The sequence below is a fragment of the Grosmannia clavigera genome, assembly GCF_000143105.1.
Source record: "Grosmannia clavigera kw1407 unplaced genomic scaffold GCSC_113, whole genome shotgun sequence".
Lineage (NCBI taxonomy): Eukaryota > Fungi > Ascomycota > Sordariomycetes > Ophiostomatales > Ophiostomataceae > Leptographium > Leptographium clavigerum.
This window is the reverse complement of record NW_014040831.1, coordinates 1328991-1344820: the sequence shown is the minus strand read 5'-3', so window position 1 is coordinate 1344820 and position 15830 is coordinate 1328991. Positions and strand designations below refer to the sequence as shown.

Genomic DNA, 15830 nt, shown 5'->3' with positions numbered 1-15830 from the left:
CGCTAAATGGCTATTGCATCAATCGCTCGTGTAGGACGGAAAATCAAATACGGAATAGAAAGCTAGTAGTCGATCAGCCGCAGCTTCTTGCCAATGTCCCGACGTCGAGACGCCCTCTCCGACGGCTTTGGCTCGCCGAGGTCATAACCCTCGTTGCGAGCCTTGAGTGCCTGCAGCAGCATTCCTGCATCAAAGAAGCCGTCTATTGGTGTTAGCAGACAGAAAGGAAGAAAAAAGAAGAAAAGAAAAGAAAAGAAAAGAAAAGAAAAGAAAAGAAAAGAAAAGAAAAGAAAAAGAAAAAGAAAAGAAAAAGAAAAGAAAAGAAGAGAAGAGAAAAAAACTCACATCCGCCCAACTCGTCGTCTTCGCTCATCGCCATGCTGTCAGTCGTCGGCGACTCCGTCCCCAAACGCGACATGCTCTTGATCACGTCGCCGCCGGTGATCAGACGACCGCGTGACTTGACTCGCGTTGGCGGCCGCGGCCGCATATTGTCAATCTCACGCGCCCGTGACATCTGCTTCGACGATATCGACCCCAACCGCCGGCTCGTAATTCGCAGCACTCGTCGCATCTCCAGCAGATAGCTCTCGAGCGTGTCGACGAACCGCTTCGTCTGCCGGTGCTTGCTCGACACGCAGATGCTGATCCCGTCATCCTTGATGATGTAGCCAATCCCGAACCCGTCGCCAGACACGGGTCCAAACCCAAACTGCCGCAGTGACGGGTTGCCGCAGTTGGACGTCGATAGGATCGTCGTGTTCAGCTTGTCCCACCCGCTGTCCAGAAAAATCGCCGGCATGTGCTGCCCGCTCTGCCGCGACCCCGTGCTGTCGCCTCGCGCCCGCGCCGGCGTCTCGTTGCTGCTGCTACCGTTGCCGTTCACGTGACCATTCCCGTGACTATTTACGCTGCCGTTCTCCTCTGGCACCGGGCTGAAGCCGCGCTCTGACCCGAACGAGCTGCCATAGTCCGCGCTGCTCGTCCCCGTCCCCGTGTTGCTGAAGAGCTCGTCGTCCGCCAGCCGCTGCCACAGACAGAACAGCGCGTACAGGTGCCGGTCGCAGCCCTGTGCCTTGGAACACTCCCGTGTCGATGTCACGTGACGCTGGCACGCCCGTCGCAGTGCTTCCACCTTGAGCTCCGCCTGGTTGTCCGCCCAAAAGGTCTGTACAAAGTGCACCGACTCCTCCGTCACGCTGCGGATCGCCTCCGTCCGTCCGTGCAGGTACACCTTGGTCATCGCCGGCTCGTACGTGCACTCCACCCGCCCGTACAACCCGTAGTATGCCGCCTGGAAAGCCATCTGCACAAATGCATCTGGCGAGAAGCCCATGCTGGTGATAAAATTCTTGCCGTAGGCCCCAAAGTCCAGGCACTGGAACTCGTTCTGCTCGATCAGGTCGGCCAGCCGCGACTCCGCAAACCGCACCGCAATCGTAAGCTCCGGTACCATGTCCCACTCCAGCTTGTGCGGCGTCGCCGTCACGTCACCAAAGCTCTCCGGATCGCGCCTTGCCGGGTCGGGACTTGTCGACTTCCACATCGACGGCGCCTGGCCATTGATTGACCGCGCAAACCGCAGGATCGTGTCCGTGTACACATCGCTAGCGAACCGCAGCACCGTGTGCCCGTCCACCCCCGTGTGCTCGAAATTGATGCCTGCGCTGCCGTTCTTGCACACGATGATCTGCAGCTTGTCGTACCACCGGTTCGTGCACGTTCCGATCTGCACCCCCTTCTCGATGTCGCTCGTGCCGCACAGCATGTTCTGGCACACCGCCGCCGCCGACGCTGGCTCGGTGTAGTCCAGACACACCACAAACAGCGCCGAGTCCACGATGCTGAGGCAGTCCGCGTTGTTCGACCCCTCCTCTCGTGTCAGCACGTCGCGCAGCCCCGACCACACCTTGCGGTTCTCCGTGCTGAGCACCCCCAGTGCCCCCTTGGCAGCCTCCTGGATCGGCGTCTGTGTCGCGTCGCCGATGATTGTCTGCAGGTTCAGCGCAACGTCCCGCTCCGTCATGATCAGGTCCGAGTTATCGTCGAGAACGTCAAACCAGTAGAACTGGCCGTGACACATCACCACGATGTGCTTGGACTCGGGGTCCTGCTCGATCTGGCACCCGTTGTCGGTAGGCACGCGGGCCGTGCCAAACAGCCGCGAGTACTGGTACATGTCCAGCGGAGTCCCGCGGATTGTGTCCGGTGGCAGCTCTTCTTTTCGTACGGCTCGGACAAACATGAGCGACGACACGATCAGCGACGCCGCTCTGTTCACCTGGTTATTGCGCGCCGGTGTCGGGTCGTCTTCCAACAGGAAGAACGGGTTGAGGTTAAGCACAACCGGGTTGTCATAGTTCAGGTATGAATCGTACCCTTGGATGGTCAGCCAACACGAAAGAGGAAAACGAGACTTGAGAAAAGGGAAAAGGGAAAGGATAAGGGGGGAAACATACAGAACTGCTCAATGTAACTCGTGCGGCCTTCGGCGTATTTCTTCAGCTTTTCCTGCAGCTCAGGCCCATCCTGCCTGAGAAACTCCTCCACTGCGATTCTGGTCTCCGCATGTTCGCGCGTCGTCTGCAGTGGTCGTAGGACGGTCAGATACTTTTGCAGGGTGCTCTCCAGCTCTGGGATGGGCAGCTTCGGCAGGCTGTCCTGGTGGGCAAACGTGATACCACCGTTCCCGCCGGCCTGGTCGTTGACATAGGCAGACATGGAGCTTGGCTTGATCTGAGCCCGGGAGCCACCTGCGTTGTAGCGAGGGATGTCCGGGTATGTAGGGACAGATCTGGGAATATAGGGTGACTGCAGGTTTGTGGCGATGGACGCAGCACTAGAGAGTGACTCGCCCAGCGGTTTGGGAGCCGTAAAGGTGCGGACTTGGGTCGACATGTTAGCGGGTTGGCCGAAGACTCAAGCGTATAGAGGCGAGACTGTCGTGGCAACGTTCAAGCCGCGCAAAGCTGTGCGGTAGAAGTAGTGACAATCTTGGACACACAACGGTGGCATTCCACTTGGACCGGCCTCGAGGGGAGATATAAAACTAAAAACAAGACAGATACTACCGAGGAAGCGGCAACACGAAAGGGAAAAAGGAAGAGAGCAGGTAAACTGGATAAAGACCGCAGGAACCGAGTCTTGATCTATGTCTGTGGGAGAGCCGAAGTGTGGGGGGGATCATATGTGGGACATGCGGGTGTGTGGAGGAGGTAGCGTCTTTTGCTGATGTAAGTGCACGTCTGCGAGTTCCCAGATGCCCATGGGAAATAGCACTATGTAGCGCAGAAGCGGAAACCTTGTCCTCCTGCTAGCCGGCGATCGGCCCTTGCATCAGCAAGGAGAGGGGGGTTGTGCAGACAGCAGCTGAGAAGGACCGGCTATGAAACCCCGAGACAAGGACGGGGAGTCGCAGCGTTGATTCCTTGATATCCACTGGGAGACCGGAGGAAAGCAGACGGCAAAGAGGAAAGAGGCCGTGCAGCTCCACCCTTCCAATACACACACGCCCTGCATTCCACGCGCGAAGAGCCTTGTCGGCCACTGTTTCCATGTACATGTGAAAGGCAGGTAGCACTTGATAGGCAGGGCTTGAAACCTCCGATTCCGCAAGACCGGCAAGCGGCCAGTTTATTCTGGGCCCGAGCTTCTATTTTGAATTTGCCGAGAGACCTGGATGCCTATCCAGGGAAAAAATAGCATAGCATGGGAAATCAAGGCATACCTTGTTCGGTAAAGGGTTGCAGCAACGGGATGCCAACTGTCCAGGGAAGGGGGGGCGACTAATCTGGCGCCGGTCACGTTGTAACCGCGATATAGGAGCGACGAGAGGATGCGAGTGTGGCAGTGTGGAGAAGGAAGGTGGAAACGAGTAATCAGAACAAAACTGGCAAAAGGCAGGGGCCGATCTCGACGGCCAACTCTAGATGGTGGATCTTATAAGTCTTGCCGGTTGCGCGTCAGCGGAAGATGACAAGATAACAGACACAGGCCGTCAGACTGCCGAATTGGACAGAGAGGCAAACGGAGCAAGGGGAGAAAAGAGCCCAGGTTAGCTTGGACAAGAGCAAAGAACAGAAAGATGATCGGCTGTAGAAAGACGGCGATCATCCGAGCCAGACTTACACAGTGCGGACAGGCTGGAAGGACGAACTCGAGAAGAAGAAGAGAAGGATAGACAAGAGCCTGACCTCGACGGAATAAGGCTGGCTTGCCTGGGCCAGGCCGAGACCGTGAGGTGGTGAAAGAGGCGCTAGGCCGAAGCAGGACCAGTTGCCGGAGAAGCGGACGTGGAGGAGCAGCGATGACGGACAGCAGAGCGTTCAGTTCTGCAGCCGTTGGCTCCTGTGCTGTCGCCGGGGGTGGTGTCGTTCGGACGAGAGGATGTTTTTGGAGAATAAATGGGCACACGGCAGTAAGGAAACGGCGAGGTGAGAATAAAACGAGCCCACAACCTATGCGGCCCCACAGTGGAGTGTTTGCATGGTTAGATACAGGTAGCGGATCCGAGTGATTGTCTGTCTCTTGATTTGTCGCTGGGGCGCCGCTTGACCGTTGCGGGCGATCGCTGCACTCTGACGTCGGCGTGCCGCTGTCTTGGGAAGATGACCGGGTTGTGCAGGTTGAAGCATCCCTGTGGCGAGGAGACAGTTGAGCGGGAAGGCAGGCAACAGCAAAGCCGGGTAACGTGATGTGAGCGCTGCTGCGCGAAGCGGAAGGAGAGAGCGACTCGCTAACCAAAATGCCATTGCCTTGACGGACGAGCGGACTGGCCACGCTAACCACGGATGGTCGGACGCGCTACAGCGGATTAGCTCATCAACCTGTCGTCTTTCTTTTCTTTTCTTTGATCTGATTTGGTGTTTTGGCTTTATCGGGAAATATGAAAGAAGAGTCGTGGCTGGCCATAGATTACGACAGATGACGAGCACGCGTGGTAAGATGTGACTACCTCGTGTTCTCTGTTGTCTTATCGCTGCTCTCGTGCTGCTCTCTTGCTTATCTCTACCTTTCCTAGCTCTCCGAGTACTCTTGCACTCTTCTGCCACCGTTTGTGCATCTCCTCTGCAAGGACTTATACGGAAGCTTCGTGTATGCGGCACGCACCAAAACACGTATCAATCGCATTGCTATTGGACGGGGACCCTTCTGCAAGCCAAGCAGACATGTTCCATCAATGGTCTTCCATGCCCCGGTCCTGCAGAACGGCTCCGCAGGATCTCCATATCTCCCCTCAAAAACCCCAACTTCGGCGGGGGAAGGAGGGGTGACTTAGTCGAAATAGGGAAAGGCACCAACACCCTGGTCCTCGAGCCAAAAACATGTGAGGCTGTCTGTTCTCTGGTCCATAATTACGACCAACCAGTCAAAGTGCATGCAAGACACTGCTTATCTTCCACGGCTGAGCGGCGAGCCAGGAGAGGAGGCCAGGACGCCCAGACACACCACAACAACTTGGGGTAGATAACATTGCCCAAAATTGCTCAAGCCGCCGGCCATTGCCCCCACACTTTGCTCCGGACGCCCGAGCGAGATATGGGAGAGGCGTATGGAATGGCACTTCCGATATTCGGCCTGCCATGGAAGATACGACTGGACAGGATTTCTAATTGCGGCATATGGGGCGACGTGGAGTCGTGTCGTAGGCGAGAGCAGGGGTCCTAGTGCTGCTAGACACAGCAGGAAGCGGCCTCACTGTTTGGCCACTTGTCTTTGCTAGTGTCCCACAGAGGGGCGAGCCACCTGTGGTGGGAGAGGCCGTTACTCTGGTCGAGGCGAACTATAGAGGCGGGACCGGGCAAGGCTGACAGACTCCAGACTCGGCCTTCGGCGATCCGTCCTCCAGCTCCAGAAGCGCTGGATATGTATGCAGACACAGATGCAGAACGCGCCGACTCGTCGGTGTTTTGCACCTGCACTGGGTCATATGTGCTTGATCGTGCACAGGAGTGTCGCACGTTGTCGCCGATGGGCGCACGGCTGGTTGGTGTCTGTCCCACGGAAGATGGCAATGCCGTGAATGTACTTGCATCTCTGGCCAAGTCGACACCCAGCCTCGTATGCTGCATCGTGGCTTGTTTCGTAGCATAATCTCCCGTCTTCTTCCTCTGTCCCTGCCTCTCCATCTTGACCATACATACCGGCCGAGAGGACGTCATTATTACTACTCCGGCCAAGCAGCAGCTCGTCATGCATGTGGACACTTGTCCCAGAAGCTTTTCGCATACATAGCCAAGGGGCTCCTGTCTCTCCCCCATATATCTCATGCTCCTCGTTTCCTTTCTCCTGGCTCACAGTGACTTCACCCGCTGCCAGCTTGCTTGCTGTACTTGTGGAATATGTTCTGTCTGCAATATTCTGGCATGTGTTTCCTGTTCTCGTTGTCTGACATATTTCCCTAACCCTTTCCCTCTCCCGTTATGGCCTCCACAACCTGCAGTCATCTATCATTTCTGTCTCATGATGGAGGCTAATTCGGCTTACAGAAAGCTTAGCTATCTCTTCCTCCTATCCATAGTCTACGTGCATTCGTCACAGCCGCCCCGAGAGGTTGCCGTCGAACACAGAGAAAACGACAACTGCAGGCCAAGCAATTTTGACCGGGACGCCGCCATACAGACTTCCATCATCAGCATGATACGGGCAGTGCTCTTTGCACGGCGGCACCACTGTCGGCCCTGTCGGCCCTGTCGGTGCTGCTGGGCCGCGCCGTCCAGGGCGTCGGCTGTGCCGGGCTGGTCCAGCTTCTATTTCACGGCCGGCTGCTCTCCAGAAAAAACATCGGCCTACTGTTCTACATCAACTTGCCACCGGGGCGGTCATGTTTTCGGTGAGTTGGACCGGCCTTGTTTACGCCTCTTTTTGCTGACTAAGCCGCGTGGCAGGTCATTTGCCTTTTGCACTCTCTCTACTTCACCATAGTCAAGCTCTACGGGCCTACATATGCAGACACACGGAGGTGGGTGCTCCCCCCTCTCCCCTCTGCAAGCTGTTGCAAGGTCTCACTTATGTGCAAGGTTGGCGTCTATCTCTCCAAGTGCTTTCTGAACGCTTGGCCGCGCAATGTAGTGACGCTGAGAGAGCTGCCCTAGGCATGCGGGCGTCTGCTGCACACACAGAGAAGACGAAACGAGTCCAGACAAGGCGATATAAGATATTGACCACCTGTCAGTGCATTGCAGCAGCAGCCTTCCTGGACAACGTCGACATCGCCAAGCCAAGGACAGGCAGGCGAGAGGAGATTCAGGACGAACATGCCACACACGGGATCTATCTGGCGGTGTGGTTTCGACGGTGGAGAGAAGAGCCGCTCCTCAAGCAGGTGCGAACGCAGCAGAAACGACGCAACCGTGTTCAGCCGCGACGACGAAGGGAATGTGGGCAGATGTAGCCTGCAGCTGCTGTCTGGCCAGACTCACCGAGACCTGGCCCAGAAGAAGCAGGGGTGTTTGACAAGGAAGTGAAAGAGCCGGCATGCGAACCAGTATAAAGGAACCCTGACTTGTGTGTTGCAGCAGAGCTGCGGTTCTGTTGTGTCGGCATGTGAAGAGCCGTTCTGGCCGCAACGACCGCTCGAGAGGGGGAGCCCGAAACAACTGCCTGTTTGAAGGCAAGACAGCATGAGGGCAAAAACAGATAGTGTTGACTAAAAAGGAAAGCAGATGCAGGTAACGGCGAGGTGAGTCGACGCTCAAGAGGGCAGGGATTTGCACTGCTATCGAAGTGCATCGAAAAAGAAACGACGAGGCAGCAGCTGCAGCCAAGATGTGTTCAGCTGTCATTGGCAGCGGGCTAAAGTGCGGTGTATGTCGGCAAGAACGCGCTAAAGCTGAGACCAAGCCAGAGAGAGAGCACATTAGCCGTAGCCTTGCGAAGGTGTTGAAATACGGGGCGCCACCCCGATCTTTGGGTGGTCAATTCGTCTGATCAACGCGCTGCGACGAGAGCAAGCCGCATTTTTCTGTCATGGCGGTCACCTTGCCCATCACAGATCCGATCCTAGCCTCGCTGGCAGAGCTAGAACCCAGCAGCAACAATGACGAGCCGGGCTTTGGCCTGTACGACCGTCGCAGGCGGGACGGAGAGGCAGCCGAAGAGCACGACGGTCACGTGTACGAGGACCTACGCGGCGCGCGAGCGCGACGGCTGTTCTGGCTCGAGTTCGACGCGCTGGAGCAGGAGGCAGTGGAGCCGTTGCCGCCAGGCGCGCCGACGTCGCTGCGGCAGTTTGGGCAGCTGCCAGCCGAGATCCGCCTCCAGGTTTGGGCGGCGGCGCTGCGTCAGCAGAGGCGCGTGATCACGGTCACGTGCCACTCAGCAGACTCGACGTACTTGTCCGGAGTGCCGGGGCAGTGCGTCTACGACCGGATGTCGCCACAGCGCTGGTCGCCGGCGCTGCTGCCGGTGCTGTTCCGGGTCAGCCGTGAAGCGTACGCGGTCGCTCGCCGCCACTATGTGCGCGCCTTTGACCCTGGCGCGTGCCTTACAGCCTGGCCGATCTGGCAGAGGCGCCGGCGCGCATCTTCACGGCCGGCCATCAGCCCGTCAGCTCGCCCGAGACTCGCGACCGGCCGCAGCACAGCCTCACCAGCATTCCGAAGAACACGTACCGGCGGCCTGGAGGTCATGGCTGCCTCTTCAACTTCGAGACCGACGTGTTGCTGCTCCAGGGCGACCTCGAGCCGCACGACGACGCCGCCACTACATCCATGGTCTACTTTTTGTCCAGGGACGATACCCGCCGCGTGCGCCACGTTGCCTGCTCTGCCATTGCTCTCGGTGTCGGTCGCCTGCAACCCGAGCTGCTGTTCGCACGCCTCTTCCCCATCGTCGACCGCTTCCACATCGTCGACCGCCTCGTCGTCGTCACGCCCCCCACAACGGCTGGCAACGATGGCGACGACGGCGACGACAGCACTGGCTGCGGCTCCCAACACCAGAAAAAGCCGATCCGGTACGACGACATCTGCCAGCAGGTGTGGAGCCGCTGGACCAACAGCCAGAACATGCCGCAGCTACTAGGCGCTGTAGACGGGGAAGCAGATGGCCAGGAGGGCAGCACGGTCGTTGGTAGCAACGAGAACAGCAACGGAAACAGCAATGCCAACGGGAATGCTACCAACAACAACGACATGCTGGCCACCCTCTACTACTCGCCCAGCAGCCGCAAGGACCGGATCCGCATCATCACAGTACCCCAAGACCAGCTTCAGGCCTATGTTGCTGACAGGTAGACAGGCGTAGACACCTCATTGTGTGTGCGAGCTTGCTCCGTGTTTTGTTCTCCACCTTTTTTGTGCGCGTATATCTTACAGAGTCTGAATAAAATGCCGTCCCACCGCCTGACGCCCGGGGTATTGAGTGAAGAAGAGCCTCCGTGTGCCGTGTTTTTGTTTCCAAGCCAGTATGAGATGAAAGGAAAGAAAAAAGAGAGTGAAAGAAGGAAGAGGAAAATAATATTTTACCGCAGCCTATGTGGCTGCTGCAGCTCAAACGCTGCCACTGGCGGCTGCGACCCGCCACGCATGCCGCCCAGCAGCCAGTCTGTGAGGCCGACGAACCGCGCGCCCACACTGCGCTCCCAGTTGCCGCCCTCCTCGACGTGCTCGATCGTGTGGCTCAGCACGCGACCCTCCTGGTCGAACTCGAAGATGAAGAGTCCGGTGAACTCCTTGGTCGGGTCGCCGGCGAGCAGCGGGTTTGTGTTTGTGGTTGTCGTGCTGGCTGCGTCTGTTGTTGTTGTTGTTGTCGTCGTCGTCGTCTTTGTCTTGTCGTCGCCAGCCGATGCCGCCCCGATCGTCCGCCACCGCACCACCAGCTCCTCGTCGCCCGCGCCCGCTCGCCGTGGCGACGCCAGCAGCGGCTGCTTGGACATGCGCTCCGACAGGATCTCCAGCCGCACGTTGCCGACAATTGGCACGCGGTTCCACGCCAGCGGCGACGTCCACAGCGCCGCCACGTACGCCACCCGGCCCGACACCGCCGGCAGGTGTGGATGTGTCGACGGGAACAGATGCAGCGAGATGGTCGGCGACAGAATCTCCGACGGCAGCGGTGACTGCAGCAGCGTCGGTAGCCGCTCTTGCAGGATCCGGAGGGCTGCACCCGTCAGAACAAGACGTCCACAATTACACACACACACACTACTCACTCTTGCCCAGCTTCAGCGTCCGCTCATCCGGTCGCTTGCGTCCCCTGTCTGGCAGCTCCAGGCCGTGATGCGGATATGTCGCACTAAACCACACCTCCGACAGCTGCTGTCGCTGTGCATGGCCTTCTGGCCCCGCGGAAAACGGCCGTCGTGGTGGCCGGCCTGACCGCACCGTCGACAGACACGGCCCCGTCAAGGCCGGCGTCGTCGCTCGTCGCCGTGCAATTCGCGTCGCTGTCGTCATGCTACAGACGTGTACGGGCTAGAATGCGATAGACACACGCACTGTCAGAATTGTCGCAGTGCTACTTTCGTCTAAGCTGGCAGGACGCCGTTGGCAATCAGGTATGTGGCGTGCCTGGTGATTGTCCAAAGTGGATTTGATCAAGATTGAGCTCCGGCCAGAAAAAAGTAATGATGTCAGGCAGAACCGGGATTGCCCGCTATAAGCGTGTTCAGATCACCTGTAAAGTTAACTGGAGCAGGCCTTATCGGCTGGCGGCAATAAGGCCTGCCAACTGTCCCTCAGGTCAATTTGCCGGACCTTGATAGGCTGGCCAGAATCTCGTCTAAGAATTCTCCCCGCAACAGCCAGTCGAACAGCCGGTCGTGGTAAGCTGCGCTGTCTTGCACCCTGTCCTTCCCTCTGCCTATCGTCTTTCATGCTTTCTAGGGCCGGAATCCGGCTCAGTGGACGGTGTAGACCAGAATAGTCACCTGCCCCACAAGGCAAACAGACAGGCAACCAATTAGGCTTCCGCACACGTGATATGTAGCGTAGTCATGTGAACATCCACGTGCCGCAGAGGGGTGTGCAAGTTGGCCATGCAAGGCGTTGAGCACAGCCCATCGACTCCTTCCTCCCCTTTCACTGATTTCCCACCTGACCGCTGCAAAATCCGTGCCTATTCCTGTTCCTTTCAGAACCTCTTTTCATCCATTTCTCAAACATCACCCAACCCTCAACGCAACACAACCTACATCCGCAACCCGCCGCCAGCCGCCTCTCTTGTCGCCATCGTGTTTACTGCCCCATCTCGTCCTCACCTCGTTTTCGTCTCTCCGTCACTCTCGACTCGTCGCCAGTTCACCGCTCCGCCACAATGAATCCCGAGTAGTATGCATTGTCCCTCTGAATAGCGCATCGCCCTGCCTCAACCTCATTGTCCCCAACCACGGCGTGGCCATCATACTGACTGACCGTTCCTCTGTCTAGAGTTCTTCCATGGCTTCGCATCGCCCTGACTTTATCCTGCCCGCCTATCACCACCCCCAGCAATGTTTCGGCAATATCCCTTTAATCCCTAGCTTTGTCTGACATATCGCCCTCCCACTTCTCAGGTACGACTATCTGTTCAAGCTTCTCCTCATCGGTGACTCCGGTGTTGGAAAGTCTTGTCTGTTGCTGCGATTCGCCGACGATACCTATACCGAGTCCTACATCTCAACCATCGGTGTCGACTTTGTACGTATAATCCCGCCCTCCGCAGCGGCTCTTCTGCGAGATGCCTCCGACTGCATTTCTGCCCATCGGACTCCTCTTTCTAACTGCCGCTGTCTAGAAAATCCGGACTATCGAGCTGGACGGCAAGACGGTGAAGCTGCAGATTGTAAGTACAGCAAACCCTGGTCCAATACACACAACAGCGGACTAATCAGCCAAATCAATAGTGGGACACGGCCGGCCAGGAGCGCTTCCGTACCATCACGTCCTCGTACTACCGTGGTGCCCATGGCATCTGTGTCGTCTACGATGTCACTGACATGGACTCGTTCAACAACGTCAAGCAGTGGCTGCAGGAGATTGACAGATACGCCACCGAGGGCGTCAACAAACTGCTTGTCGGCAACAAGAGCGATATGAGCGAGAAGAAAGTCGTCGACTACCAGGTCGCAAAGGTACGTCTGCTGCCGCCGCCTTGATTCTTCCCCACCAGTGCCTGCTGACTTTCTTTGTAGGAATTTGCCGACAGCCTCGGCATCCCCTTCCTCGAGACCTCGGCCAAGAACGCCAACAACGTTGAGCAGGCCTTCCTCACCATGGCTCGCCAGATCAAGGAGCGGATGGGTAGCACGGCCACTAACAACACCAAGCCCAGCGTGCAGGTCGGCGCCGGTCACGGTGTGTCCAACAACTCGAGCGGCGGCTGCTGTTAAGCACATGCCGCTCGGCGCTTGGACTCTCGTCACTAATTGCTCCGGGTGACACAACTCGGGCCACGCCACCCAATGCGCATTGTGCCATTCTGCACCATCCCAGCCCTACTTTTACTGACTGATTTTTCCATTTGTTTCCCCCTCTCTCTCCACGTCAGCCCTCTTGCCACGCTTCGTCAAGACGCATAGCAAAGGACTGGAAAGTGGAAAGTGGCTGATAAATCCGTCGGTGATCGACCGACCGAGAAGCCGATACAGGAAGATGGAAGGGGAGTGAGGGATGTGGTGTAGATGGAAGAAGAGGACTGCAAGGTAACCCGGGAAGTCTCTTTTTAGGTTTAGAAGTGGCGAAGACAGGAGATACAAGGGACGCGATGGGTTAATGTGCTCGCTTTTGTTTTGTTCTACGTTCGTTCCTGTTGTTATCGTCTTCCCATTTTGGTTTTCCCCTTGTTTCGTCTGTGGGTCAACGGTCTATTGTTCATTTTAGTAGTTCTGTTTTTTTCCCAGCTGGCTTTTCTCTCCGAATCTGAACAAACATGCTTGAGCAACAGCCCGTGAAGCCTCGTGCAAATTCGCCCAGGGTACAAACGCAGTATATATAGCGCAGGTGTAACAGAAGACAAATCTCTACAAGCATTATGTTGCAGCCGGCTTAATGGTGATCTTTGGAACGACCCACCACTCGTGATAGCACTTGTCCGGCGTGGGCACCTCGATCGTCAGTCTGGACCGATTTTGTGTGCCTTCGTCCAATGCTGCCTTCTGTGCCGTCGCCACTGCGATGCCGGCAAATATGGCTGACTTCTGCATACCCTTTGTCCGCGCCACCCATCTGTCATGGCAGAAGGCCGAGAAGGACTCTTCGCGCTCGTCGAGCTTGGTCAGAGCCTCAAACCCCTTCTTGGCCGCCCCGACAGCCTTCTCAGCATACGTCAGCATCTCGGCCACGCTTCTGTCGGCCTGCTTCACCTCCGCGGCAAATATATCAAAGGGCGGCAGCTCCGATGGGCCACCAGCAGCAAACGGCCGCATGCGCAACTCGTAGCGCAGCTCCTCGCTGCCAAAGGGTCGGTCTGGAATAGGCATCTCTCCCGTCCGCTGCAGGACCGAATAGAAGCAAGACAGCGCCTCGGCCAGCTCCCAGCTCGCCGATGCGTCAATCAGGGTTGCGCGCAGAAACGCCAGCGACCGCACGTAGGCCGTGTGCTCGGCTGTTGACAGCGTGCTGGCCTTCCTTCCGGCCCGGGGCTGCTGGTGTTCCTGGATAGCCCGCACAGTGAAGCTGCGGATGCGCTCGACATGCTGCACCCGCCGTTTGGCCAGGTAGCTCAGGTACCAATACATTCCGGGCAACTCGTCGACCTGGTATACCTCCAGCTCAAAACCTAACTGCGTGACCCACTCCATCAGCTGCAGTTTATAGAGGAAGGCCCATGACGATAGAGGCAAGGCATCAGCAGCAGTAGGCCCCTCTGACGTCATTCCACCTCTCGACCTGCCACCACCCACAGCATGTTCCACCAGTTGGTCAATGTCCTCTGCGTCGATCTGAAGCTTGTCCCACTCCTGGATGGCCCGGCATAACATCCGACGTGTTCGGCTGCGGTTTTGGCACAGCGTCCGGAATACTTCAAAGTATGCTGGAAAGGCGCGTTGTCGGAACTCTTCCATGTGCTGGGCCACGGCGAAGCGTGGATCCTGCACCGCCTCGACTTCGTCGTTTGTTGGGTCGAGCAGCATGCTGGCAGGTAACACCAGCAGCGCCAGGTCATCGTCCATCACCTGCCGGATGCTCATCTGGCCAAGCATGATATTATCCGCAAAGATCAGATCTTGCATCAGTGTTCGTATGAATACTAACGGTTGTGGTTTCTGAGCTTGGAAGGTGAGCACAAATTTCTACGTGGAGATGTTAGCCTTGAACACAAAACAGCACACAACTAACCACCTTCTCTCACTACCACTCACTAGCAAACTCTGCGGATCCGCATAGCGGAGGACGTCGATAACGCTGGCACCATCCTTGCAGAAGCGTAGCCACCGCTCACAGGCTTCATCGAAGCTGGGTTGTACGATTGGCCGTGGTGGCATAGTGCTGGCTAGTCGACGCTGCAGCTTGACACTAAAAGCTCCAGGCAAATTCTTGCCCAGTTTATGTGTCTTCTTGACGCCTTCCATGGCAGCCAACATTGATTTCCAGGGGACTTGTAGGGCATCCGGTTGAATACGAAGCTCGGCCAGCTCGATGGCATGAAGAAATGCGTCACGAAACTCTAGGCGGGCGTCTAATGCCAGAGCAACATCCTGCGCCCAATTGTTTTCCGGGGGTCGAGGACAGCTGTCCGTGCCGAGAACAATACTTGGCGCACTTCCTCCCGAGTAATGCTATCAAGTAGAGACAGATGATATGTGTTTGTGACAAAGTCCTCTTCCTACAATCAAATCAAAAAGTCAGTGATGAGAGACCTTGTTGACGATATTGTGCTGGCTTTGCACTTGCCTCATAATAAGTTTGGGCTTTGACACTATCTATCACATGCCAGCACGTCTTTATGAGGCTAATGCAATACGCACGCAAGACGGCGTGAGTAGGAGACGCAATCAGCTCCTGTGGGCTGCGGCCACGGACGAAGTCGACCTCTGAAATAGTCGATGGAATAGGCGAAAGGATTGCGAATATGTAGGTACTGGTGAATATCGTCTGAGACAATGGGTAGCCTAGATGCCAGGCCATCTATATATTTGGTCAGAGAACCATCCGGCAATTTCAACAAAAAAGTGCAAAGTGTAGCATACCTCAAGACATAAAAGCTGGTCAATTATTCCGACAACCTCCTCGGGAAGCAGAGGACGTGCAAAATCATAAGTGTCGTCTTCCAGCTCTTCGGCAGGAAGGCAGCCACTATCCATCTTGGGATCCATGATCTAGTTGATGAAGCCATACAAACTCAGTCATGATTCCACAACACGGTAAGGTAAAGATTCAATCTCAGCTCAGCTCTTACCTCGAGTGCCCCAACAGACTCAAAGAGTGTGAAGAAGGGGTCCTTGATTAGCTCTCCTGGCCCAAGAGCTGTATGAAGCGTTAGTAAATCCTTTCTGCTCTGACAATTCGGCCATTGCAAAAAAAAAGGAATTCTTACTCGCCGCTGCTGCCATGAACTGAGCTGTGATGTCCACAGAAACAACGCCACTAGATATGGGCCGGGATGGTGGTGGCTGCGATAGGGCCGGCACAGATGGCTCGGTATTGAGAGAGAGGCCTCGGAGTTCTAGCTTATTGTGAGAATGCAAGATGCTTCATCAAAGGCATCGACTGTCCAAAATAACTGGCTTACCACTGGACACAGCGGACTCGTCCCGGGTTGCACCGGGAGACCCTCCGGCCTCCCGAGCCTCATCGTTGGCCATCAAGCAAGACGGGAACGAGACTGGTAATGGCGCGGGGTAGAGCTATTTTCAATAGAATCTGTGTTGTGTTGTGGACTGTTATCTGTGGTACGTGGGCGTCTTCTTC

General features: G+C 56.6%; 6 protein-coding genes across 6 annotated transcripts; 3 read left to right on the top strand and 3 right to left on the bottom strand.

The window, feature by feature from the left end:
- Positions 1-62: 62 nt before the first annotated feature.
- CMQ_4194 (carnitine acetyl transferase) lies at positions 63-2898 on the bottom strand (the record flags this gene model as incomplete). The annotated part of the gene is made up of 3 exons (XM_014320132.1): positions 63-202; positions 346-2379; positions 2460-2898. The coding sequence occupies 3 exons, from the start codon at positions 2896-2898 to the stop codon at positions 63-65; spliced, it is 2613 nt and encodes an 870-aa protein (XP_014175607.1).
- A 2967-nt stretch (positions 2899-5865) lies between these two features.
- On the top strand, positions 5866-7393 carry CMQ_3852 (uncharacterized protein; the record flags this gene model as incomplete). Its single annotated transcript, XM_014319790.1, has 3 exons — positions 5866-6060; positions 6636-6832; positions 7072-7393. 3 exons carry the CDS (start codon positions 5866-5868, stop codon positions 7391-7393), a joined length of 714 nt encoding a protein of 237 aa, XP_014175265.1.
- Positions 7394-7968: 575 nt separating this feature from the next.
- On the top strand, positions 7969-9236 carry CMQ_3822 (uncharacterized protein; the record flags this gene model as incomplete). The annotated part of the gene is made up of 2 exons (XM_014319760.1): positions 7969-8432; positions 8492-9236. The coding sequence occupies 2 exons, from the start codon at positions 7969-7971 to the stop codon at positions 9234-9236; spliced, it is 1209 nt and encodes a 402-aa protein (XP_014175235.1).
- Positions 9237-9463: 227 nt separating this feature from the next.
- On the bottom strand, positions 9464-10397 carry CMQ_3725 (uncharacterized protein; the record flags this gene model as incomplete). Its single annotated transcript, XM_014319663.1, has 2 exons — positions 9464-10101; positions 10154-10397. The coding sequence occupies 2 exons, from the start codon at positions 10395-10397 to the stop codon at positions 9464-9466; spliced, it is 882 nt and encodes a 293-aa protein (XP_014175138.1).
- Positions 10398-11256: 859 nt separating this feature from the next.
- CMQ_3442 (GTP-binding protein ypt1) lies at positions 11257-12310 on the top strand (the record flags this gene model as incomplete). Its single annotated transcript, XM_014319380.1, has 5 exons — positions 11257-11267; positions 11495-11618; positions 11716-11763; positions 11825-12052; positions 12113-12310. 5 exons carry the CDS (start codon positions 11257-11259, stop codon positions 12308-12310), a joined length of 609 nt encoding a protein of 202 aa, XP_014174855.1.
- A 639-nt stretch (positions 12311-12949) lies between these two features.
- CMQ_3857 (amino-acid n-acetyltransferase subunit) lies at positions 12950-15724 on the bottom strand (the record flags this gene model as incomplete). Its single annotated transcript, XM_014319795.1, has 6 exons — positions 12950-14212; positions 14282-14698; positions 15110-15238; positions 15319-15386; positions 15457-15585; positions 15652-15724. 6 exons carry the CDS (start codon positions 15722-15724, stop codon positions 12950-12952), a joined length of 2079 nt encoding a protein of 692 aa, XP_014175270.1.
- Positions 15725-15830: the final 106 nt, after the last annotated feature.